We start from the raw sequence: 26,733 nt of genomic DNA on the forward strand, positions 1-26,733 counted from the left end.
ACCATGGGCAAGTACATCGTGCTTGTACATCAAAATGTAAAGAGACGTTAGTCTCCTTACCACTAAAAATAGTATCAACCCATTCACTAGCTTTTCAGACCAATATGAGTCTTTGAGTGGAGATGGGGGGAGCCCATGTTGGGACAAGACCAGCGCGATGCTATGGGCCCTGCCAAGGATATTCCAGGAACGTCGCGGTAAGTATCAGAATCACGGTGTGGAAACAGCAGACTTGGGTGTGAAGGGGAGGATAAACACTCACGCACAAAACACTCGGGCATGCACAGCTTTTATTTGTTAAAATGATTCCTCAGTGACCGATTATTGAAAATATAGTGGTTGAATGTATAGTGTTCCATTCCTCAACGGTGATTTTTTTTTCATTGTAATATTCCGTTGCATGAATTTCAAACATTCCAGATCGTTGTTATTAGGCGAAAAAACCCCACTAATGTTCGCACAAAACAAGAAATATTGTAATTCTGTGAACTGATGAATGAATGTTGACATCATCGTGTATTAACATCACACAGAAAAGACTAAGCAAGCAGACTCAATTTCTTAAGTAATAGCATTCCTTTCCTGTACTCACAATATTAGAACAAATTGCGAAACAGAATACTGCCACTATACGAGAAATATGATCCTGTGTAGTATTGAAATATTTACGTCTGTGACAATACCCCTGCAATAATCAACACAAAGCAACCGTCATCGTAAAACGACTGACCACACAAAATGCTGCTGTTATATAATGCAACTAGAACGCTTTTAAATAAATCAATCAGAAATCAAAAGTACTTGATTCTTCCAAAGCATTTTTAAATATTCTCTTTTGTACCTATAACATGTATTAAGTTGCATATGAATTCGAGAATAGGTTTTCCCCTTTTTTCTGGCAACAAAACAGGTGTTAAGATGTTAAAACACCCAACTGAAACCTTTTACAAGGAATCATGTCCACATTAAACACAATACTTGTGGTCAGAATGCAAACAAAAAACACTGATAATATATGCATTGTCTTTGTGCTGTACGCCTTTTGGCGTCCTCTGGTCTAACACCTTTTGAGACTAGGCTCCAAAATAGGCCTCGGCAAGGTAAGGTAAAAACGAGCCTACCTTTACCCTACCTTTTACCCTTACCCCATACAAATTACCCGATTACAGGGTAATTACTGGGGTACTACTACACATGAACAAGGTTTATAACGGTAAATGCTTGGTAGAGCGCTTTATTCATATAGAATACTCTCAATTATTCCAATTTTAAATGGCGGCCACGGTCTGCGCCACGGAGCTTTTAGCAAGCGGTAAACAAGGTGTTTACCGGGTAATACTTTACGCTACCTTTACCCTACCGAGTAATTCTTCCGTGCTACCTTTACCCTACCCTTACCCCTTGGCATGTCGACACCTTTATCCTTTTACCCGGTAAAAAGGGTAAATTACCTTACCTTGCCGAGGCCTACTCCAAAGAAAGCTGTCTGGTGTGGACCAATCAGTTTTAAAGACAATGCATATATTATCAGAGTATGTTTTTTGTTTGCATTCTGACCACAAGTATTGGGGTTAATGCAGACATGATTCCTTGTAAAAGGTTTCAGTTTGGTGTTTTAACATCTTAAAACCTGTTTTGTGGCCATAAAAAAGGGGAAAACCTATTCTCATATTTTGGTACTGGCAAAGGAGGTCCCATAATGCATATGAATTTGTTTGAAGAAAATAAACTAATCTTGGGTAGATGCAATGTGCTCCTGTAGCTCTCTACAACGTTTTGACGAATTGGCTTGACAATACGTTTCTGGTACAAACCCAGAGTCCGAGGTTTGCCTCCGAAAGCCTCTTGCCTCCTGATTGTTATTATTCAGCTGTGAATGTCTACCCCACATAGTCCCCACCCCTTTGTTTACCAGGCTCCACCTTCCTCCTTTTGATTGGTGGCCACCCCAATGGTGGCTCTGCCTCTCCTTACACCAAGGAAAAGGAAACTCCTGCCACCACCTCTCTCCGCTGCTGTGCTTTCTCACAAGGTTGAGTGGGCGACATTACCAGATGACGCCTACACATCATGACCATGTCACACCCCAACTGCCAATCAAACTCGTTTAAATAAACGCTCGCTGTACGAACAGCACTTACACTGACAATGGTTCGCACTTTGAAATCACCCAGTTTTATACAGCACAAGCATGAAATTCCATTCCTACCTGTCACTACAACAGGCTGGGGGTTTTCTTTTAAACACAGAAATTTTTTTCAAAAATGTTCAAAATGTTAGTGCCACTTCCACCCATCTCCAAGAATTATGACAATAAATAAAACACACCGCTCGACGTTCCATTTGAATAATGTGCATAATTCGTTTTTTTCCGTGGCGCTGCTTCTGGCCACACGCAAATCAACGTTCTCCCTCAGGCCTGCAGGAACCGCCATCTTCACGCTGCTCACAACTAGCCGCGACGCCAGCCCAACGCTAGGGAAGCGAACGCAGTGGCTGCGTGGCGGCGGTAGCCGCGACGCGCTCCAGGGGCCGCAGCACGTGGCAGCGCTTGTGCCGGCCCAGGCAGTAGGAGCGAGAGAAGCGCCGCCCGCACACCTCGCACGCGAACGGCCGCTCGCCCGTGTGCCGCCTCTCGTGCACCCGCAGGTTGTACTTGGTGGCGAAGCGAGCGCCGCACTCGCGGCAGCCGAAAGGCTTGGTGGACGAGTGCGGGCTGTCCCTGCGCCCGGCGCTGCTGCCGCCGCCGCTGTTGTCCGGCCGCCGCTCCCCAGACGGCGCCGCGTTCTCCATGCCATCGCCTGGCTCGGAGGAATCGCATCGGTGTCCGTCAAGCGGCGGCGCCAGCAGTCGCTGCTGGTGCAGCTGCCAGACCTGCTGGCCGTCGTACGACTCGGCAGCGGTGGCGGTGTCGCGCCTGTAGGGATAGTAGGCGGCGTCTTCCCTGTGTGGGTGGTCGACGCAGTGCAGCTCGCCGTTGTAGCCGAGTTTGGTTGGAGCGCTTTGGTTGGTGGTTCTCGTGATGACAGAGAAACACTCCTCGTCCGTCGCCTCTGTTTCTCCGTCTGAGCGAAGATACATCATCGGAGGTGTATATTTAATTATAGTAAGCATGAGAAATGTGCACATTCACGAAGAAATGTAAACATAAGTTGAAAGGTGCGCAAAGCAGCATGGAGAGGTGCATGATTAGAATTATACTGAGGGACATCAAGAGGAACATATGGATTACAATATATGCTGTCAAGTCGGCTTGGACAGGACAAGACGGTAGGAGGGAGGACGGTTGATGATCGAAGCTGACAACAAAGTAGTAGCCCAAGGAGGGGACACGGCCGAAAGTACACCCAACAGAGCTGGAGCATTGAAATCAGCTCATGTGCAGGAGGTATGTGGCTATGTTAGCAGGCAGGCAGGTAGCCTTTCTTAGAACCAGTTGAGATCCAATAGCTTTTGCAAGGGAGACCTGGAACCTTCAGATAATAAAAGGATTACCAGATTTGACCAACTCTGGAATTGAATCATTACCCAAAACATGTGGCCCTCACCATGATTGTCTGCATTTTTATCACGAAATTTGACTCAATAAAAAATATTATCACGTGACATATTCCAAATGTATTTTTAAATACTTTTTTGCATTTAAGTGACAGATTAAATAAGAAACTGTAGCTACAATATGAACACGTGTATTTGCATTAGCCTGTGAATAAACTACTTCCATCACTGTCATCTCACCTGTAACCTTCATCACTGAGGTGTTGATAATGAATCTAGGCCATAACCTTTTTCAAGCTTCTCCATATATAACAGCTGACAAAACTCTTAATCAAAGCATTGATTTACAACCACTCCTGCAAGTAAAATTATCTGGCTTGTGCTGATCTCATCGGCTCTGGACAATGCGGCTTTGTCAACAACACACCATCCACTTGCTCTCTCGTTCAGATGACCGCCCTTACAGCCTGCACACACAGTGGTTTGTTCATTAATCTGCAACGTTTCTCAACTATAGATGTAGTCTATAATTGTCCTTAAAAACCCAATAAAATTACCACTTCTGGCCAACAATCCACGACATGTTGTTAATAATTCCCCATCTCGCTAGTTATAATGATTCAGGGTTCTAAATTCAATTTGAGAATCGCATCCTCAGTCTTGTTTTTTTCTGTTGCATTTGTATTGTTTCTCATTTATCTCACATGGACAGTTTCATTCGCTTCTTAGCCTAAAAGAAATATCAAAATATAATCTACGTGCAATGTAAAGAATACATTTTTTACACGCATGATCCAATGCATCACTCTGAGTGTAAGAATTGATTTTCTTCGACTAATCAATTGTTCCACGCCTGGCAAGTTATTTGTAACCCAAGCAGCTTCCCTGTGGACCGCCGAGAGGGTAGGGTTCATCTCTCGAGTTACGTTGGCACGTAAGATACCTCTGACAACGTCATCCCTTTCCGCTTTGACCTCTCTCCACGTCACGTTCACATCAGTCTCCTCCACTTCACAAGGGGACTCCTCGATGGCGCTCCAGCAATCCCCAACTTGAGGCAAGTCTGCCTTCTCTAGAAAGAAGAGCCGGCCACAATAGCTGTGAGTTACACACATGGAGAATTAAAAACACCGCTCTTAAATTAATTACTTTTTGTAGTTGTCTGCGATGGGAACTCCCAGTGTATAGAGCGAAACGTCGAACATCATCATGCTGAACATACGGTACAAACCTGAACACAAATCGCAGAGCTATACAACAAAGCCCTACACAGTACTAACAACGTAATGTGACACAAAGGCATGATTGTCGGGAATTCCCCAAAATAAGTTATACCAATTTACATGCATTAACGAATAATAGTAATCATATATCTAGACCCCTTGGTCACTCCACTGCTGGATAAAGGGCCTCCCCAAACCGTCGCCATCTCGCACAATCCTACAATGTAATAAAACACGACAACTTTCACGTGGACACAAGCAGTTGTGTATTTATGTAACTATCCATGAGGAGTGCAGCTGCATTACCTTCCACGTTATTCTGAAAGAGCCTCTCAACTTTGTCTCCATTGGTTGCCCACGCATGGTGCAGGCTGTGCTCTTGCTGAATGTCTGAATGCGGGTCGGGTGACCGGTGATTTACTTCACTCCCAGACACATCTCCCACCACTTCTGCTGTGAGCACGCATGTGGAAAAAACATTCACAACAGTGGTGAGTTTGCACTTCATGACGATTATATAAACTATTTTTTATAAACTATTTGTACTTTACCAGGTAAGGCCCACTGGGCTATAGCTCTTTATCGGAAGCCACCAGATAAGCCAAATGAAGTAGCTTATCACGTGGAAATTTATAGCAGCCAAATACTCGAAACGCATGTTTCTAAATGTGCAGAGAAGACCCATTGAAAATCCAAGCAACCACAGGGAGAGAGACGCACAAACTCCAAATATACAACAGCAGGCGTCGGGTCGGGATCGAACCCACGACCTCCTGTATACCAGACGAGGTAGTTAACATCTCGCCACCGTGGCACCCATGGAGGCATCATAATGCCAGAGAGAAAAACTAGAGGACCCGGAGAGAAATCCACACGACCATGGGGAGACCATGCAAACTCCAAATACACAGGCGTCAGGATCGAACCTCCTGCATACCAAGCAAGGTAGTTAGCACCTCACCACCACGGCGCCCGTACATGTACAGCCCTATGTCAATCCACTGCTGGATGAGGGCCTTCCCACACCGTACGGGGTAGTGAAGTCTATTATCGAAATGTGTGTTGTGTATGGGCTCATGTATATTCTTGACGTGAAGATGTACTTCTATGATTCCTGGTCTCCTCTCACACCCAGACATTGTTGTCACACCGCACTTCTGGACAAGTCCTGGACTGTGTGAAACCGCATATAAAGGTAACGAAGATGATGTTCATGAAAGATGATGGCACGTGGCTTTTCCACCACCGGCTGAAGGCAACCAAGGAGGATGACAGTCGACCACCGTCTCATTCTTGTGTGTCACGGGGCGGGGGGGAGGGCACCACTCCTGACGAGAGTTGCCACGTGCCCAGGTTGGACCTGAACAGTCCAGGAATTGGCATGTGTGCGGTCATGTGGCGGGATTGGATTCGTTCCGAGATCTGGTACCGTTATTGTGTTGAACTTTATGACTGTATGTTGCAACAGGAGTCACAGACCTCAGCTGAGAAATAAATCCGGGTTTGTGCCTTTGGGAAAGGTGGTAACTCTTCTCGTGACCTCTTGACCCACGCAATCTTAGAGTCCCGGTTTCCAGTGGCAAGTTGCATAATCTCCCCATAAAAGTAAATCTCGTCCCCTTAGATCACAGCGATTCACATTGCAAACAGATGGAGGGGATGGGGGGGGGGAATGGGGTGGGGGAAACATCGCTCACGATATTTTATGCAACCGAACAGGGGAGAGGTTGGGGGGGCTGGTCAGACTCACCCACATCCGAGGCGAGGTGGCTCGCCACTCCATCGTCCAGCGACACCACGGGGTAGAGGGCGGGCTCCAGGCAGCTGAACCTCTCGGCCGAGTGCAGCAGCTCCTGGCTCAGGCTGTTGAGCATGAGGACGATAGCGTCCAGGAGGCCGCTCAGGAACGGCTGGAACGCCGCCGCGTTGCCGGCGGCCTGGAGGCCGCCACCGGCCCCGTCGTGGCCCTTGGGGGACGAGGCCTCGGTGAGGCGGCGCAGCACGGCGTAGAAGGCGAAGGGCAGCCGCTCCCTGGCGGCGGCGAACATCTCGGCCCTGACGTGGGGCTGCTCGGCGCACGCCAGGAAGGCCTCGTAGTCGCCGATGCCCAGCTCCCGGTCCACGGCCTCGGCCACGCTGAGGCTCACGCCGTGAGCGGCCAGCCACGCCGGGAAGTCCTGGCGCGGGTTGATGTGGGACACCACTGCGGCCGCCACTGCCGCCGTGGCCATGGTCGTGGCTGCAGGAATTACCCCCCCCCCCCCCCCCCACTGACAACCCCACACACACCACCCACCCCACACACTGACAACCCACCCCACACCACCCACAACCCACACACCACCCCACACACTACCCACCCCACACACACCACCCACACACACCACCCACCCCACACACACAACCCACCCCACACCACCTACACCACCCACCCCACCCACACACACCGACCCCACACACCACCCACCCCACACACACAACCCACACCACCCACACACACCACCCACCCCACACCACCCACCCCACACAACCCACACACACACCACCCACCCCACACACCACCCACACACACCGACCCCACACACACCACCCACACACCACCGACCCACCTAACACGCACACCACCCACAGTAGTGACGTCTATGCCCCCTGTGCTATTAATGTGACGCCAGGCTACTACGGGATATTCACAACAGCCGGTGTGTCTGTGTTGGTGCTGTGTGTGTAGGTGCTGTGTGTATGTGTATGGTGCGGTGTGTATGTGTATGGGTGCTGTGTACTGAATGTAGAGTACGTGTACAATGTGTCCAAGTGCTGTATGCACAGACTGGCTACCAACACTGATCTCCAGTCTGTCGCCCTCAACAGACAGTGACAGACATTCTCGCCACCGTGGTTATACAGCGACAAGACGAAGATCACGACTCAAGTGGGTCACACTCTTACAAACATCAACAGCGACTACCCCAACCAAATCACAACACGTTACAACACAGGAGCTCTAAGCGACGAAGAGAGTTTCTCATCAATCCCGGATCGGATTCAACAGCAACAACCGCCGTTCGCCACTTAAGTGGCTTTCGCGGCAAGTGGCGTTAGCGTGTCCTCGAGTGCGTGGTGCACAACACGGAACAGAGACGGCAACGAGGCGACAACAACAACAACAGCACCAGCCGAGGTTTTAGAGTTCTCGAGACACGGAGCGAGAGGCGGCCCCAAGTGTCCACGTGCACTCACTCCGACACACAGCACAGGCCGCACGATGGCGCGGGTACACACACGAGTATGGGCAACTTAAACGTCGCACGAGCGATGATGATGACGATGATACGAGAAAGACGATCGAGAGAGTTGACAGAGGAGAGATGGAGAGAGAGGAGTTGGGACTCGGAGCAAACCGCGCTTCCACTCAGCAGGGCTCGGCTTGCTGGACCGGTCAGTGTCCCCGGAAGTACATCGTAAACAATAACAACGATACAGCCATTAACTCGCTTTTAGTTTTACATTTAATCGCGCGGCACGGTCGCATGCGATGGTTGCGGCAGCGTAAAAGAGCGCGCGTCCAGGGCCCCGTTTGTAAAAAAAACAAAAACTGAATTTTGTTTAAATTTTATTGTTCTGGGGTCACATTTGACCCGGAAGTCGGCGCGGCCACGTGCGTGGCACGTGGTGGTGTTCACTGGGGCGGCGAGACTGCGCGTGACTACACGGTGCTGGGCTGTGTGCTGGGCTGGGCTGTAGAATGGGCAAGCCGAAAAGCAAAGCGCCTCGAAATAGGCAGACGAAGCTGTACCTGACGTTCAACGATGAAGAGCGAACGTAAGTGGGCGATGAGTAAGCGCGCACTTGCCCCGGCAATGCGATACAGTACAGTCCTGCGCGGCCAACATTACAAGTCCACAGCTCCTTGATTGAGCCCGGGCGAGATTATTAACGCCGATTTAAAGGCGTGGAACGGGTTGATATATATACAATGTATCTGTTAAATTCCTACTTGAAATGGCCAGGGGGACATTTCCCGTTGCGGTACACTGTAGTTCTGTGCATCCAGACCGGATGTCGACTCAGAACCCTGAGCTGCAACAGGTCATCGCAGGCTACTGGTTGCATAAAACAACCCCAAGTTATGCAATTACCTGTACCGCTTTATATTACAAATTGAAGTCATTACGACCAAAGTACAAATGCGCGCGGTGTATCATTGCCGAGTGTTAACCACCGTGCCTCCTGAAAAGGCTTGGGCCTTTGCTGGTTAAATAACTGGGTAATTTAGTTTGCTTAAGTTGTATGCAACGGTCACTTGAAGCGAGGTAAAATGTTGATTCAAATGGTGATCTGGATAGCTAACAATGAATTAAAATGAAATGTTTAATGTGAAATTTAAATCTGCTTTCATAGAATACTCAAAGTCTCTTCATAGGGAGATCTGAGAACGTGGTCAAACTCAACAACTTTCACGGCGTGGGGAAGCTCTTAAGCCATCGTTGTGTTGCTAAAGTAATACATTATCATACAGAAGTTGAAATTATGCTGCTTTGGAGAAAATGTGTGGACCTTACAAACAGAGGAGAGCCGTACCCCAGGACACGGCGAATCGAGGCGACTGCCCCGGACCCCGCGCTTTGGGGGGGCCCCCGCGTTTCGACATCACGGCGTCATCAGATGTTAATACTCCCGGTTTAGTTTGAAGGCGTTGGGGGGCCCACATTTGGATTTGCCCCCCCCCCCCCCCCCCCCATGGACGGCCCTGTTTACATTCTACTGAGTTGGTCTCGGTCAACCATTCAGCAAATTACGGGAACAACGAATGTAACGTTTTACTGATGCTTTATGGGCAGGACGTATCTAACAGGATTCCACAAACGGAAGGTGGAGCGGAAGAGGAAGGCAAAAGAGGAGCTCGTACAGCAGATGAAGGAAGAGCAAAAGCGCCTTAAAGACGAGGTACCAAAAATCCGCAGCACGTGGCACTGTGTCAAAACCATGTGACACGGTGTACGGACTTGTTCTATAAAGTCTCGAACGCTGCGATCACTACATCAGTCGTGTTTCAAAGGTTACAATTAAACCCGAAGGCCCTGATGTAATGTGGCGATGTGTGTACCCGGTGTGCTAATTTCAGAGGAGGCAGCAGTTCATGGATCTAATGAGAGAAAGAAGGAAAGCCCAGGGCATAGGTGAGGGATGCATCCTCGTGACCATCTGATGTATCGCACACATAAAGTACTCTTTAAAATGATCAGAAACCGCCAATAAAATGTATATTGTTTTACATTAACAAACATATTGTAAAGTCCCTTCTACGTGACTTTACGGAAAGAACCAAGAATATGAATCCCTGCAGTCACGAAAGCTTTAAATCAAAATTAAACATATTGTAGTTAATTCATTGATACGCTATGGTACATTTGGAATAATTGGTCATTCATTTGAAATAAATTCAAATGTTACGACCAGGATGTGGCACGGCGCAAATGGCACGTTACATCAAATGAAAGTAGCGTATCGGCTTGCCGTCTTAATCGAATGCACGTCATTGCTCCTGCAATCAGTGAACGACTTGGACGAATTGGACCTGGTGACGACAAGCAAAACGGAGAGCGTTCAGTACCACCACCCCAACCACACGGTCACGGTGACTACCATCAGCGACCTGGACCTGTGTCACCCAGAGGGCCTCAAACTGGGCACCAACACGGTACGGGCGGAACGCGTGCGGCAGCGGTTATGGTTACACCTTGGAGTGTGCCTAGCTGACTAACCTGGCTCACACATGCTGGCAGTATTTACATGTGAGTGTACCTGGCCACTAACAAACATCTCGGACATGGTATTGACAGCGGTTGCATTGTGCAAGTGTGCCTGGACATTAGCACACATCCGTAGCACGGTTACATCCGTGTACCTGGCCACACACACAGGACGCACGTGATAGTGGTGACAATAGTTACATCTCGGTGTGTTCCTAGCCTAACGTAATCTCGCACATGGCGGGGACAATGGTTGTGTCATTGTATCTGGCAACTATCACGCATCATACAAACGGTTTAGGTTATGACTCGCAGTGAACTTGACCACGAACAGGCCAGCCACACATGGTGGTGGCCACGGCTATGCCAGTGTATTTGGGCACTATCACACATCTTACACATAGTGGTTGTAATGGTTACATCTTAAAGTGTGTCGGACATGCTGTGCCTTTTTACAACCCAGGAGACACTTGTGCGCCGAAGCCTTATGGTATGAACAGTCGTACATCTGCGGTCTGGAAACCAGTGGAAACGATTGTTTGATACTTGGCACCAGAATCCTGCTTTTCAGTATTAAATGTCAAGCAGCCTCTTCAGGGCTTGGTGCGTTCAAGCGAGCGCTGCTGTGTCAAGCACGCTGAAAGATATTTTCTGACCGTCAGTTTGCAAAGGCCGATGATGACGACGACGACAAGCAGCAGCAAGGGAAAGAGGGAGAGGACGAGGCGAGGGGAGAAGGTGGAGAGCCGAAAGACATCCCACTGCCAAACAAGAAGCAGTGTCTCACGTCCAAGAGGTAGTGTACGAGGCCCAGAGGTCTCTCGGCTCGTTTATATTCGCATCCTGCTCTGAGGCATCTATGGAAATGTATTGCACAGCTGCTACTGTTTGTGCCACCACAGATGGTTATGGAAATAGCTGCCCTTCTGCTCGGCGTTAATGTTTGTAAATTGCACCATGGTTCCAATGGGGATGGCACGACTGAGATGAAGGATCAGTAACAGGAGGCAGTACAATAACAAGAATACCTATTAATGTACTATATAAATTTTAATCTGTTTAGCCTATGTTGTATAACGGTCAAATTAATAATAAAGCTTTTCTTTAGGTTAGATCACATTAATGTGTCGTTAAACCTGCCACCAATCGATGCAGCCAGTTAGTAAGGTTTGTCACTTAAACAAAACGTGCCAATTAGTTACCACTTGAGCACGCCGCTTGTGTGTTGTAGAGTAAGCCTAAGTGTTAAACTTAAATAGAGATGTAAAATAATCAGTGCAAACATTAAAAAAACTAATGTCTCAAGCAAGTTTCTACTTCAGGTTATAAAATGTTCAATTGCCTTGTGTAAATACCTCCCGCATGTTGAATAGCTGTGCGTGTGTGTATGCGATTGTGTTGAGGCTTCAATAAGTGCATGCCAAGAGCACTAGGCTGGTGAAGGCTACAAGCCAGATCTTTGTCTTTTATGCGTGCCCTTGATTATGCCTGTGGATGTCTGTGCATTTGTGGGCACAAACATGAACTGGGGTGAAACACAGTGGCACAGCTGTTGGCACACGCTGTATTGCCAACCCCCCGTGGCTCTCGGGTTCAATCCCGGCCACAGCTAACATCAGTGGCTCGATGTGCTATGAAGGGAAGCCCAGTTCCAAAAACGTTATATATGGCACCTCATAATGCAGTGTAATTAACGAAGGTGTTGAGCTGTTTGTTGTTATTGACTATTGATATCTGAACCGGACCTGGCTCCCTTCACCAATTTGTTCTGCCATGGCGCTATACGGTGAAACGGCCCTCACGACTGACACGGCCGTGTCGAGGCCTTCCTCTCGCCATGGATTGACGCAAAGCGCCATCAGTTCTATTTAACGGGCACCATCTTCTCACCTTTGCGCGCAGGCTCTCCTCGCTGATGTCGTCGCTCGATCCGAAGAAGAACAAATCTGGCAAAAAGTGGAAAAGGGGAGCCAAGAGCTCCAAGAAAAGCAAGCGACCGGCGCAGGGGGGAAGGACGACAAAAACCCAGCGCCGGCAGAGGACCGGCGCCCGTGAAAAGAAGGGAGGCTTCTCAGGTTGAACGACTCATCGGTGTTTGTGCAAGGATGTTCAGTTCATCAACAGTGGCCGTGCGACAGGGTCATACACTGCAGACTACTGAGGCGGCATTGGACGAACCTACTTTTTGGCTCCAATCGAAGGATCTTCCTGAATACACTAGGTTTTTTTTTCTTACTCACATTGGATTTAAGTGCCTAGCCAACAATGTCAACCCAGACGGTGTCTTCGTGGGAGAACCTCAAGTGATAGTTTCACAGCGTGAACCTGATGCGCACGCTCTTCATTTAACAACACGATTGATATTAAATTATGCGAAGCAAAGACGAGTCGCCTTTCATTTCTCAATAAAGCAGCCCTACAAAGATAGAGAGGTATGCCTACTGGGCAGTTTTTTTGTTAATTGCTAACACAGAGACTGATCATTTGCTCAGGCATCAGATGCACGGTTCACCGAAATGTCACCATGGGTGAACAAATGTGTGTGTAACTTGTGACAGCCCATTCGTCGTAATGAATGTTAATCTGGGCTGTGCAAATGATGAATGAACCTGCTAAAACACCAATCCAATTAGCATGGGCAGTGTAATAAAATACTCGTTAAACAAGATTGTGCGGTCTGAGGTCATTTGCTCAGCACATACCCCGAATAGAAATTGGAATGTTCCACTGTCCTCCCCACTATTCAATAAGCCAACATCTATATGCCTTGTGGAATATCCCACTTCATTCGGCGAGGGGTGGGTTTAAATTGCAATGAAATTAACAAAACAGAGATTGGAATTGTTACCCCTGAACACAAATCTAAAAGCGTTGCTTCCCAAAGCGGTGTTATACAAATAACTCTTGTTGGCATTGTTGCGTGTGACATTGAAAATCTAAATCTGCCAATGGCTGATGCTGATATTGAGAAACAACTATAATTTTACGTTGATGCGGCTGGGCCAGACAATTGTCAAGTGCTGTTGAGTAACCCAAAGCCACATCCACACCAACCGTGGTAGATGTGGATACTTGATACACAAATGGAGGTTTGAAAAAATAAAAATGATGCGTTTTTACCACGTAGCAATGTTACGTTCCTGTAAAATCAAAGAGTGCAAATGTGTGGACCAAAAGTATGAACATACAATGGAAACGGTAGGTTCTTAGGATTTGTAATATGTACCAACACAATTGGACACTTTGCATTTGAACATGTAAATTAATACATATTAGAATAAACTCATTTTAACATTTCTCAAGCAAACTGTGTTGCCATCTTATTTTCCACGGAACATTCACGAATGTCCCTGGCAAAAGGAAGTGTAAACGGTATCGAAAAGTTTGTACTTCACTGCCAATAAACAGAAATTGGGATAGCATTTTAAAATCAATCTACCAAACAGGTCGTCTTGAAAGTAATGCACTGTATACAGTATGCAAATACAGGTTTCCCTTGTTTCATGCGATTTCGCATGTATGCGGCGAACCTATTTCCAAAAATCGCGATATCATGCGGTTTGAATTCACTCGTGCGGCTATGCGGTCACACGTGGGACAACATTGTGTGCGTACTGTGTGCGCACTGCTACTCGGCAGGCAGCTGTCTCGTGCGTCTACTACCTCAAAGCGAGGGAAACCCGTAACGATGATTTTATCTTGTAACGTGCCGCGCCCTATTCGCTCGCTCTGGAAGAGCGAGAACGAATCGACAGGCGCGAGAAACCAGAGACGTGGGCAAGGCAACTTGGCGATGAGCCGGTGCCAAATTCTCACCCCCCTCCAGCCCTATGGTTCTCAAGATATGAAGATGTTACGGGCCAATTAGTGAGCATTTACTGTTCGAGGAAACCGGAGCACCCACAGACACCTGTGCTTGTGAGTGAAGTGGCAACACTCTCTCCCGCACAGATAGAACAGGCGAGGTCCACATTTTTGCTGTACCGCGTTCACATGGCGAGCTAGGGTTTTGGCACCTCCATGCTCGCGGGAAGTGAGTGACAACATTTGTGAGATACACCATCTCTCCCCTCCACAGTGCTGGATTCCAGGTGAGCACCACTGCCTGTGATTTCATATCAAATAATCTGCAGCCCTTCATCAATCCACTGCAGGATGAAGGCTTCCCCATGCTGTGTTGGTTATCTGGGTTGTTTGGCCATACCCAATCACACTCGCCATTGGACATCTGTGGAAAAGAGCTTCATAACTCTTCGGATTTCTCCAGGATAAATGAAAAGATGTGTATTGAAGGGGGTGCTTGGACAAGTTCAGATGTCACCCGCCACCGATGTTATCTGTGGCTGGGAATCAAACTCTGCCCACCAAGTTCATGGCGTGTGCGATTGTAACCACAGCAGGTGTGCGCGCATCGCTGCCCAATGAAAGACTTTGACCATGAAACCCCAGATAGCGGTTGGTGCTGCGTGCATCTCGGTGGGTGTTGGTGTTTATACAATTGGAAGCTCGCCAGCTGGAATCCCAGACTTGCATTGACTCTGTTCATCATCCTTTTAAAATGAATTCCGCAGCGGTCGGTGGTTAATGCAGAGGTTGTCTGCCGACGTGATGTGGAACTTCCACTCCGAGCTCAAGGCCGTGGACGGAGATGACTGCGACTCCATTGTTCATTCGAGCAGGAACACACCGCTCCCTATAGGCCACTTGTTTCTCAAAGTCCACCATTACCCTGCGCTGCAGCCTTCCTTTTGACGATCAAATATTTTCTGTTCACATGTAAATCAAGCTGGAAAACAATACACTCGCCTAATGATTGGTAATAACAGGACGGTGCACCGTAGGAGTTCTTGATGACTGAAGTTTGAGAAACACCGCGACAGACAATGACATTACTGCAAAAAGCCGAAGAACCGTGCCGAGCGAATCGCCGTGAATTGCCCCATGACCGTTCTCGTGCTTTGTGGTGTGGCGGAGTCCTGGCAGAGTCCTGGCAGAGTTCGTGTCGGGAAGATCCACGGGCGGGGTGCGCACGCCGTTGGCTTTGCCCCCCTGCCGATGATCCGTTAGCGACGTGGCGACACCGTCGCTTGCTGGGCTGCAGGCTTCCACGCGGATAGAGGTTCGGCGTTTGTGTTCTCATCAAGCTCTTCAAAGAGACCGGCCATCTCCTCCACCGTGGCCGAGAGCAGGGCGTACACCTGAAAAAACGACGACAGTTTCGATGCTTTTAGTTTTTTTGTATCGCGGTTTCTGAGCAAAGGTCCAGCATGCGACCGTGGTTATCTGGAACAGACCGTACAACGTACAACACCTCGATCCACAAATACGAAGGCGACGTCACGGCGATACGCTCAGCTACTCCTGACGCGGTTGTCCGGCTTGACCACCTGAATTTTAAATTGTAGTTGCTTTGCAGCAACAAACAACGTTTGTTGAAGGAGTAAGAGATAAAGGGATGAATACGTTTCTCGAATTGGGCAAGGTGATGAGTACTTTTGGAAAGTGATGGCAGGAGGGAATTGCAAGGTCGAGCTTGTCTAGGAATGTAGCAGAAGAAGTGTTCTGACCTGCAGTGTGGTGGTTCAACACAATATGGACGAGGGAATGCAGTCAGTCTGGTGGAGCCGAGTCCTCAACGTGGGTGGATGAATCAACGAGCGAAGATCACGGGAACAGTCACCACGGTGATAGCGACAGAAGAGGAATACGGAGGCGACTGCCCACTGGTGAACACGTGACGGGAGTGAATCGGTGAATAGTTGTTCCAATGTAAAGCGCACAGAGGATGAATGCATCCCAATACTGAGCTCCATTTACAGTTTTAATTCACACAGTGTGTAAATGCGACATTTACACACAACAATATACCAAAGTGATGGACACAATGGGAAAACAACAGTTGAATGAAAGGATAGAAAGGAACGGTTTGTGATAACGAGGAGGAGAGCTCCATTGCAGTGGAAGAAAGTGTTTGAAGCGTCAGTCGTAGGTGAAGAGGCACAGCATGTCCTGAGCAGGGAGCGGAACGGAAGAGGAGCTGAGTCAGGCTAACAAGAGTGATGTATTCCAGACAGAGGCAGTGGAGGAGAAGAAGTGAACAGCCACTGAGCGAACGCATCTCTCTGTGCTCTGCAGCAGCAAAGCCAAATCGGCAAGGTTGAGGACAGACGACCACATGACCAGGCCACTGACTGATTCAATCATTAAACAGCCCACTGCTGAATGAAGGCCTCTCCACACCGTGTCGATCAATGGGGGTTGATTGAACCGGCTGCGCTCAACTTGGTTGACCGGTGTGATATAACGGAGCCGAACAATTTGATCTGAAGCAGTGGATCGTGGCCGTTCTGTCAGGCTGAAAATTACGATTTTATACAAAAAAAATTATGGTTAAATACGGATGTAAAAGATGGCGTGAAAGTCAATGATTGAAATACCCAGGAACGCCTCAATTAGTCTCAAGGCTCTTTGTTCAGGAGGGTCTTGCATTGAGGGGGGTCAATACCGTTGCTTATAAATGTTCGGCATATGGGAGGAAACGAGAGGACCCAGAGAAAACCAACGCCTATGAAGCGGTGCCATTCTGTACTGCCACCTGGCCACCTTGCCACCCCACACCTACCACTCCTGACAAGCCCCGGTGATCACCCACCCGAGTGCTCACCCCAGATTCTTAGCTTCGTAGCTTCTGAGATCTGCTGAGATCGGGCGAGTTGGTCGTTACTCATTTGGTCAAAAACGAACGGGGAAACCCACTTCTGCAAGCAACCAGGCCGCTTAGTGTTCTCAGACCGTCACATGAGATGCAATGTACCAGAGCCCCATGGACACCCAAGTAACTGCTTCGTTTATTCGTTTTTTTTCCTATTTTCAATGAAAATGTAAAACTCCCATTTCTATTACAATAGTTCAAATTCAACATTCGCGTATTTCACATTCCGCGGCTTAGCATGTCAAGTTGCTCACATTACACTCAACAGGTTTACGAAGATGCTTTCCCCGATTTACGTTGAGCCCGTCATATTTCACTTGTTAATCTCTTTATGTCCACAAGCTACGGTGACATGCCGGTGACGTTGGCCATGATCTGAAGGCACAGTTGCGTGCCGTCCTATCAAGATATGAAAACACATTTTAGTCCCATAAACACAACCAAGCCTACCTCTGGCAGCAGCTTTCTACAAACTTTCGCGTGATAAAATGCACACGAACGGGTTTTACTGTTCAAAATAAAAAAAAATGTTAGGAGATATTTAAGCGGGCGCAAAACTGTGACGTTATATAGCCACATATTCTACGCTTGACGTGGCACGCGGAGGTGGAAAGAGAACTGGAGCACCAGATGAAAATGTGTGGTCGCACTGGATTAGAAAATAAAATTGATCGACCAGAATAGACAGACGCCGCCAAAGCCGAGTGCTCACTCCTGCCCAAGAGCCATCTTTTCTGTATTTATAATATTTTCCATTAAAATTCATATTAGTTTTGTGCTCGTTACTCTTGTCGGTTCACTTGAGTGGCTTCTGTCACACACGAAAATGCTCGGGCATGTGATGTTTCAACCTTCCCAGACACTTCGGAAACTTTCACAATTTAGAGAGTGGCGATTCTATGAAAATAATCAGTCGGCTTTTGTCTCGTGCCTACCGTCTCGTTTGTGCCGTTTCTCGTTATCCAGTCTCGCTTGTGCAGTTTTGTCTGCTCCACTCGCCTAAAATTGTAACGTTAATGACAATTATAATTATAATAATCGGCACATTTATTTGTCCGGCGCCATATTTCAGAGAGGATGTCACGAGGTGGAGGCCTGTGATGATGCTCGAGTGGAGAGGCACTGAACAAAATCGTGAATTAACCAATGGCCACGCGCACGAGTCAACGCATAATGCGCGCACGGCAAACATTGGCTCAATGATGGATGCACTGCCTGCTAGAAACAAGTGCCTTCGTAACACGGCATGGCGCAGCGTGGCAAAGCCCAGCATGGCCCAGCGAGGCTTCGTGCCAAGGTGTGTACAGGTAGGAGGCTACCACCATTTGAATGTAACAATCATCGGACAGAGATCGTGCGTGGAAATGTTGTACTTCAACGTCACATATCATAGCGTGTAAGTGTTTGGGGAGAATCTAAATCACACGAGGCTCAAATCAGACGAGGTATTTAAACGAGTCAAAATCTCCCACAATGTGCCTGAGCCAGGAAGCTAAGCAGCTAAACGGGGTCGAGCGTGGATAGTTTTTGGTGGGGTGACTTACCGTGCGCCAAAGCCGGGTTTAACACGTGCAGTGGGCAGTTGGGGGCAATGCAGCAAGATCCGTTGTTCTGCACTCCCCATCCCACCTTCAGCAACCCGCACTGACCAGCGTGGTGAAGTATGTTCAAATGTCCTTCACGAGAGCTGGGGCGGCCGTCGACCAGCAGCGGATTGACAAAGCGGGTCGCCACACGTGCACCAAGGGTCAAGAACAGGGCGGAAGAGACCCATCTGAATTACGAACCGTACGTGCCAATCGTGTACGGTCGGCAACTCGGTTGGCACGGCGAGGCTCTCGCAACGCCGAGCATCAAGGCTCCTGCCCGACACCCACCTGCATGTAGAGCTGCAGCTCGTACTTGTTCTGGGTGGCGCGGTCGGCGAGGGTGGACGTGGGCGACACCGCCTCGCCGTCGGCGAGAGACGGGGCTTCCTTGCCGTCTCTGGCCGCACCGGAGGTCCTGCTGGATTTTTTGTCCTCTTTGATTTTCACTTTCTTGCTGCCTGGCCGGTCCTTCGCATACCAACACACAGCCGTGCACACTGCCAATCAGCCAAAGCAAGGCTCAAGGGTGGCAGCAGATGCATCCCAAGCTGTCTTGCACGGCCGCTTTGTTCTAAATTCCCCGCACCTACGATCAGCGCGGTTGGCTACGTACGGTGTGTAATAAGTCAACATATATAACCATGCTTAATTAATTTGCATTGCATGATGTGAAACATGCTGAGGCTTAACTCGGCGCCATCAGGTCATTGCGATCCTCAAGTGATGTGGGTATAATAGCGAAATCTGGTGTCGGTCAGAGTATGTTTCTTTTTACCTCGGCCAAAGCTCAGAGATCATACACAGCTTTTTAGCAATAACATAGGTCCCTGGCTCCTTCCTATTACAATGAGCTCTCATTCAACACTTTGCAACAAACACTGCTGGAGTGCAGTGGCTGACAAACGAGGTTTTTTGTTTTATAAATGATGGAGAAGTGAGCGTCGTCATGAGTCTGCTGCACACGTGACGGGCATGGAGTGGGGGTAACTTGACGCTTCCTATCATTTAAATCTTTTTGCTCGGAAGCTCTTTCGGAAAACGAGTCCAGCCTGGGTTCTCTCACCATCTTTCTGTCGTCCCTCCCGGCCGTCGACTTCTTCTCTTCTCTGCCAGTATGGCTCTTCCGGTCTTCCCCCTTGCCCACTCGGACCCCTCCTTTTTTACCTTGCGGATGAGGAGGCACGCATCATGTATCTCGTGCATTAAAGTTAACCACTGGGGAAGTAGATTAGACCTCACTTGGTTTGACCTCAATGGGTGAAGCCCCCACGAATGGCGTGGGATGGCGAGGCCTTCATCCAGCGGCGGATTGACAAAACTCTGTAAAGCGTTAACATTTGGGAATGTGAAGGCACTCTTCCTACTTATTTTTGCACTTGCCTCTATTTTCAGATATCTTTCTGTCATGGCACCCATTCATAGTTAAAATTCTGGACACAATGCTAACCGACCGACCGGCCCACCCGCCAGCCGTCCATCCATTCGACCGTCCGACCATCCACCCGTCCATCCAACCGTCCATCCACCCGTCCATCCACCCGTCCATCCATTCGACCGTCCGACCAACCACCCGTCCATCCACCCGTCCGTCCACCCGTCCATCCATCTGTCCAACCAACCGGTGTCGTCGTCCGGGGAGAAACCCCCCTCCCTGTCCGGGAGTGACATGGAGTGGCGCAGTAGCATGGAGGTCCCCACCATCGCGTCCACCATCTGCGACAGCAGCTGGTACCTGCCGGTCCAACAGGGTAGACGTTCCCCCTTAAATGTTGGTTCCTACAGAAATTAATATTCGTTCCCCCAAATGAACTAAAATTCGGGAATAATGGTTCCCATTCCGAACATTTGCACAGCCTTCATGTTTTGTAACAAATACATATTTATTTGCATTTAAGTCAATCTCCATGGATATCAATTTTAAGACCACTTTCCAAACTTTTTGTACATTACTTGCTCATTTGGCTTTCAGTACTGCTTAATTATTTTATATATTCGGTTTGATCCTAACTTCGTCTTAACAGAGGGAGAGGCTAACCCTTTACCCCTCCCGAGGGGTATAAATAAGTAGAGGGGAACAAATATCCCAGAGAACAAATATTCGTTGATATGAGCACATGGTGGTATTTATACAAAGAGTCAATTCTTAATTTGTAGAATGGTTCTTAACCACGCAGCTTGACAAGTTCCATGATGGAATACTCCTTAATTGCCATTTTGCTTTGAATCGAACCAGATATAACTTTTGGTTGGGAACATGCCTCACTATTTAACAAAAAAATCAACACATTCCTCAATAGCATTGCCTAGGGAGGCATATGTGGCGTGATGAAGGGACATTGCCCGAAACGTCGCCTATTGAATACTTTTTATTTTTAAGGCAGTATACTGACGAATGTCTTGAGTTATATTTTGTTATGTGTGCTTGTGCACCGCTGCCAACGCAGTATCATCAAATCATTAGTTTCACTGTCGACAGGTTGCGAGTTCCAGTCCGGGACGGCGTTTGCCCCACGAGTGGCCGATTGAGCGTCACTTTGTGGGATAACCAACGGTGGCCGTCCTAAGGAGTGTCTGGCCTCCGCCATGGGAATGTGGAATGTCCACTGCTGGCACCGGGACACCAACGCACCTCCGATTAGCACGGTTGGCTACGTACGGTGCAAAATAAGTTGAACACGCGCGCAGGGCGAGCCGAGCGCCAGCCCGAAGCTCGTGTGAGCAGGGAGACGCTGCGACTCGGCCAGTGCGTCTCCTACCCGATGCTGTGCATGTGCCTGTAGTGCGCAGTCAGCGGAGCGGCCGAGAGCTGCACAGCGTCTCTGTTAAACTCGGCCAGAGCCGCCTCCCTCCTGTCTGCATCGGCGATCGACAGCAGCACCTGCGGTACGGTGTCACGGCCACCTTCGGTTAGGGACACGGGATTTTAGATTATATATATATTTACGATAGGTTGAGTCTAGAGTCGTGACACAAAACTGTTGCTGCGTCATGCACAGTCAATATGTGGTAACGTACCATAGCGGGTAAGGCAAACGGGTGTGGGGGGTGACGGTGCAGTGGGTAAAACACTGCGCTGTGAACTCGGCGGCCCGAGTTCAATTCTCGGCCACAAAATCACAATTAACATTCATGGCAAGTGATATCTGAACTCGTCCTAGGCCCCACCCTCACCAATCCACTATGACCCAGAATGGTGAGGTATGGTGAAGCAACCCCTATAATTGACATGCTTGGGGGTGGCCTTCATCCAGCAGTGCTGTCAATTATTAGTCGTGCCATTTAATAGGGCACGTTGTATACGTATCGTAAGTGTTCCGGCCTTTCGCATAACAGAGCCACCGTCCCAAAGGGCTCACAGCTACTTTTAAACACAGAGAAGATGGAAGTTCATTCACAACAACAGGTGGCACAACAGGTGCGGTGAGCAGTGCGTTTGTCCTGCGCTCTGCCCCAATGCATGGCTTCCCTGTGCTCACCCAGACCACAGATTCAAAGACAGCCGACTAACGTAGCCCCACAGTTGCAAATCTGTAACACATGATGGACGCGATGATGTGTCACCACTTCTGCTGTAGCGAGGCATATACATCGATACGTTGTGCCGAATGTCTGGGATGGTTCACAAGACTGGCCAAGCAGAGCCACAAGAATGCAGCGCGATGTGACTGCTCCCGAAGATAAATCGGCGGTGCTGCCCCAATCAATGAGGGCGCCGCAGTCGTGAGATGTTAACTACCTCGCCTGGTATACAGGAGGTCGTGGGTTCGACCCTGACCCTGACACCTGTATATTTGGAGTTTGCATGCTCTCCCCGCTGTCGTGTGGATGTTTCTCCGGATCCTCCGGTTTTCCCCTCCACACTTAGAAACATGTAAAATCAACATCACGCGTTTAGAGTATTTGGCTGCTATAAATGACAAGCCACTCCGTTGGGCTATCATTTGTGATAGCCAGGCCGCTTCTGGAGCCTTACCCAGTAATTTAAAATTCGTCGTGGTAACGTTGTAGCCCAGTGGCAGCGCTTGGCGTGTTACGATAACGCGTTACTCCACACGAGGGCAGGAACGGCACAGCGCTGGGACCGCTCGGAGCCAGCGATCGCGATCGGTCACTCCGCAGGCTTCGGGATGAACCGGTTGCACCCGAGAGAGACGCTTTGTTCCCAGTGCGGTCGCAGTGTTATCAATAATTGGCACTCGTGTAAAGATTGAATTCAAGTGAGACGCCGTGGTGCCTAACAGTGTACACTGTGCATACTGTTTTGCCCAACAAGAGACATTTTTTAAAACTAATTCGGTACAAAAAAAACCAACGCTCAACAGTTCAAGAGCCGCAATGCACGTCGTGAGCACGGGACTGTGGTGGACCTTGACAAAGAACTGTCACGAAGCAGCAGTCCTCAGTGAGCCACCGCGTGCGGCTCCGAATCCGCAGGTTTAGTTATTTGCTCTGTATCACAAATAGTGCACAGCTTAAATCAGCACAAAGGTCAAGGGGTTCTCCCCGTTCCAACAAGCATGGGGCAGTGCTCATCTTCAACGAGGGCCCTGCTGCGGCAGTGGTGGAAGTTCCACATTCCCGTGGCAGGGGCCAGGCCCTCCCTAGAACAACCACTGTTACATTAGCACGTAGGCTTTCGCGACCAATATCATCCATAATAGAGGTTTCTGGGTTAGACGTCTATTATGAACCACTGTAAAACCCTGGCGATACAGCCGAGTGTGTAGCACCACCTCATTGGCACTGGGTGGCGCTGTGGGCAGAATTCCCGCTCTGCATGAGTTCAGATTCCAGTTGAGCGTGAACACAGCCCATCATAACGCAAGGGTTGATTAAATGAGTACCGCTTTGTCAGAAGCTAACAAGAGGTCATCATACAGACAAACCTGTCCCTGACATGGTCATCTGCAATTTACACTTCAGGGTCAACGCGGCCAACAGAGATGAGCGCTGCTCTGTTGTTCATTTGTTCAGGGAGAGACACTTTTCAGTGGCTAAAACACAGCAATAGCTGGCATAACTTTTTATATATTCACAACGTATGTATGAATCATTGGGAGGCACGTAACAACTCACCACCCTCAGTGAATAAGGAACCGTCATGATTAATTAAAATCCAAATTTAGCAAAACATTTTCGTGAATCACGAATAGCAAAATCACACAAACAATTCACTGCAGCTAAAGTAACACTTTCAATATATGAATCAATGCATCATTATATGCCTGCCCAGTAAAATCGTCATTATCATCACCTATCAACCATTATAAACTCACTGCTAGATGAATCATCGTCAGCGACGAGCTATCCTCTGCTGGATGAAGGCTTCCCCAAGCCGTTGCCATCCGACTGATCCTGCGATGCAACAATCCATCTGGATACGAGACAAAAGCTGATATCATCGCTCTACATCCACGGTGGACGGCCTCCTCTCAGGCGCGTTTACTTCACTGGCTGCCATCCCCTTGATAGTCTCGGCCACCGGTCTCCATCATCGAGTCTGGCGACGTGTCCCACCTCGGCTCTGGATAACGGCGTCACCATTAATGGTCCCATGCATCTGCCAGCCAGCCACGTTACTCATGCAATGACCTTCACACAAAGACGAAGACCCCCCGTATAACGTTTAACAGACTGTTAGGGAAAGTGTTGTTAGCGAGTAGCACCGATGAAGAGCTTCACGGCACACGAGGGGGTGGGTGGCGAGAACCGTGCCCGGCTGCCTTTGTCTCCTGAGTGGCGATGTTTACACACCGCACCAGGTACTCATAGGAGGCCGAGTAGGCTTAGAGGAGGCCCAGAAACGGTTCAGATAATCGTCACCGGTGTTGGCCACGAGCGGGAATTGAATTCGGTCCGAACGGTTTCGTAGCGCAGCAGCGCTAACCACCTTGCTACCGCTCTCCTCCCCAACACACACGCAGACACGCGTACGTTTTTCTATCTCTTCCAGCACGTACCGCCCTGCAGGATCTCAGGCAGAAGTCCCACTGCGGCGTGACGCCGTGTCCCGCGGGGGCCGCGTGCTCCGCATACAGCTGCTTGAGGCTCTCCACCACCTCAAAGTGGTAGTGGAGCTGCGTGCGGACACCGAACACACGGCAAGGGTCGAGCGCGGAGTGACGGGCGCAACGCGCTCGTGCACAGCAGGGAAGGCTTTGAATTCTCACATGGCAATCATCGTTATCATCGCTGTTGTTATTATTAGAATCAGAATCATTATTTATACGATGAGCTATACGGCTCTTTTTTCACAAATGTCCAGTGTATGGGGTGGGTGAGAAAGTTAGAATAACAATAGAAAAACAGTGCAAAGTATAAGAAAGTGAAGCAAATTACTATAAAAAATATATATACATATCTATGTTTATGTTACCAGGTAAAGCCCACTGAGCTATTAGCTCATTTTTCAGAAGTGACATGGCCGCCTAAGATAGCTGAATGAAGTGGCTTATCATGTGGACATTTATAGCAGCCAAATAATCGAAATAACCAAACATCTCGTTGTGGTGGCCAGATGTTAAGTACCTTGCCTGGTCTACAGGAGGTCGTAGCTTCGATATATTTGGAGTTTGCATGTTCTCCCCATGGTCGCGTGAATTTCTTTTCCCAGGTACTCCGGTTTTAAAAATATTTGGCTGCTGTAAATTTCCACATGATAAGCCACATCATTGGGTTATTGTTCGTGACCAGGTCGCTTCTGAAAAAGAGCTACATAGCTCAGTGGGCCTTACCTGGTAAATGTTTTATTTATTTAAATAGTTAAAGTTTCACCATCATCATCATTCACGGAATATGGCACTCCAACCGTTCTAAACGCAACCATATTTCCCAACTGTGAATGTTTTAACAACATCGTGAAATGCTCTCATTGCCATCATCAAACACATTAAACCATCATCATGGCTAAAATTGTAATCACCATCCTCTTCTTACGAACCAAACACATCATGATCGTCATTGCTCTCATCACTATGACCACCATGATTACTATTTTCAGTATAATCTCCAATATCATCACATAATAACTATAATTATTGTCACCATTAATATAATTCATATAACTCCTGCATCCTCTGAGAACTTGCTGTGCTATCTCCCTTCTTCTCCTGCCCCTGTTCCTCCTCCATCTCATTCTCCACTTCTTCCGGCTCCACTTTCAGCTCCCCTTACTCCAACTCAAATATTTCTCCTCCTCTTCCCTCTCCGCTCCTCGTCCATGCTCCTATTGCTCCCCGCCCTCTCGTGCCAGCTGGGAGCGAGGCGCACGCGGTCCACCACCACCTGTGGGTTGCTGAGGCTGAAGCGGTCGCCGTCGGAGAGGCGAGCGCCGGTGGGCGAGGGGGCCCGCGGGGGCGTGCGGACCCCGTCCAGCACCTCCTGCAGGAGGCCGCGCGCCGCCGCCACCGCCTCGCGGCGCCGCAGGCCTCTCTGAGACGCACACGCAGACACAAGGCAACGCGGCCACTCACGTCCCGCCTCCACGGACACCGGGACAGGTGTTGTGAGCGAGCGCCTATTAAAAACTATTTTCTACTTCACCAGGTGAGGTCCATTGAGCTATATAGCGCTCTTTCAGAAGCGACCTGGCCACAAATGATAGCTCAACGAAGTGGCTTAACACGTGGACATTTATAGCAGCCAAATACTCAAATGTGGAAGGAAAAACTGGAGAACCCGGATAAAAATCCACACGACCACGGAGAGAACACGCACACTCCAAATATACAGGAGACGTCAGGGTCGGGATCGTATCCACGACCTCCTGCATACCACGCGAGGGAGTTAACATCTCTGCCCGGCACACGGATGAATGCATGAAGAGACAGAAAATCTATTCGGCCTTTTGAGCCTCCGTGGTGTAAGAGTTTGCACACTGGATGTGCAATCCATAGGTCGCCGATTTGATTTGACCTCTCGGTGTGGAATTAGTTTTATTTAAACCACCCCACGTCTGTCAA

General features: G+C 48.8%; 3 protein-coding genes across 4 annotated transcripts in view; 1 reads left to right on the plus strand and 2 right to left on the minus strand.

The window, feature by feature from the left end:
• Positions 1–273: 273 nt before the first annotated feature.
• LOC144730237 (uncharacterized) lies at positions 274–6,967 on the minus strand. 2 transcript variants are annotated; one of them, XM_078610874.1, is made up of 4 exons: positions 6,472–6,967; positions 5,028–5,171; positions 4,442–4,570; positions 274–3,065 (listed from the first exon to the last, which is right to left on the minus strand). In XM_078610874.1, the coding sequence occupies exons 1-4, from the start codon at positions 6,950–6,952 to the stop codon at positions 2,476–2,478; spliced, it is 1,344 nt and encodes a 447-aa protein (XP_078467000.1). In that variant the 5' UTR covers positions 6,953–6,967; the 3' UTR covers positions 274–2,475. The 2 variants fall into 2 exon arrangements, with proteins under 2 accessions (XP_078467000.1, XP_078466999.1); XM_078610873.1 differs by having other exon boundaries at positions 5,028–5,174.
• A 1,370-nt stretch (positions 6,968–8,337) lies between these two features.
• On the plus strand, positions 8,338–13,773 carry NOL12 (nucleolar protein 12). Its single transcript, XM_078610876.1, has 6 exons — positions 8,338–8,540; positions 9,560–9,665; positions 9,844–9,898; positions 10,274–10,419; positions 11,134–11,267; positions 12,374–13,773. Exons 1-6 carry the CDS (start codon positions 8,464–8,466, stop codon positions 12,549–12,551), a joined length of 696 nt encoding a protein of 231 aa, XP_078467002.1. The 5' UTR covers positions 8,338–8,463; the 3' UTR covers positions 12,552–13,773.
• Positions 13,774–15,407: 1,634 nt separating this feature from the next.
• The window catches only part of MYCBPAP (MYCBP associated protein), an 81,155-nt gene continuing 69,829 nt past the window's right edge, over positions 15,408–26,733 (minus strand). Inside the window, exons 14-20 of the mRNA XM_078610877.1 lie at positions 26,057–26,203; positions 24,733–24,849; positions 21,529–21,650; positions 20,392–20,504; positions 19,836–19,936; positions 19,061–19,240; positions 15,408–15,669 (exon numbers count right to left, since the gene is read on the minus strand). Coding sequence (XP_078467003.1) covers positions 15,535–15,669; positions 19,061–19,240; positions 19,836–19,936; positions 20,392–20,504; positions 21,529–21,650; positions 24,733–24,849; positions 26,057–26,203 — 915 coding nt within the window. The 3' untranslated portion in view covers positions 15,408–15,534. The remainder of the gene's footprint in view (positions 15,670–19,060; positions 19,241–19,835; positions 19,937–20,391; positions 20,505–21,528; positions 21,651–24,732; positions 24,850–26,056; positions 26,204–26,733) is intronic.

Source organism: Lampetra planeri, chromosome 35, assembly GCF_965212315.1.
Source record: "Lampetra planeri chromosome 35, kcLamPlan1.2.h2, whole genome shotgun sequence".
NCBI lineage: Eukaryota > Metazoa > Chordata > Hyperoartia > Petromyzontiformes > Petromyzontidae > Lampetra > Lampetra planeri.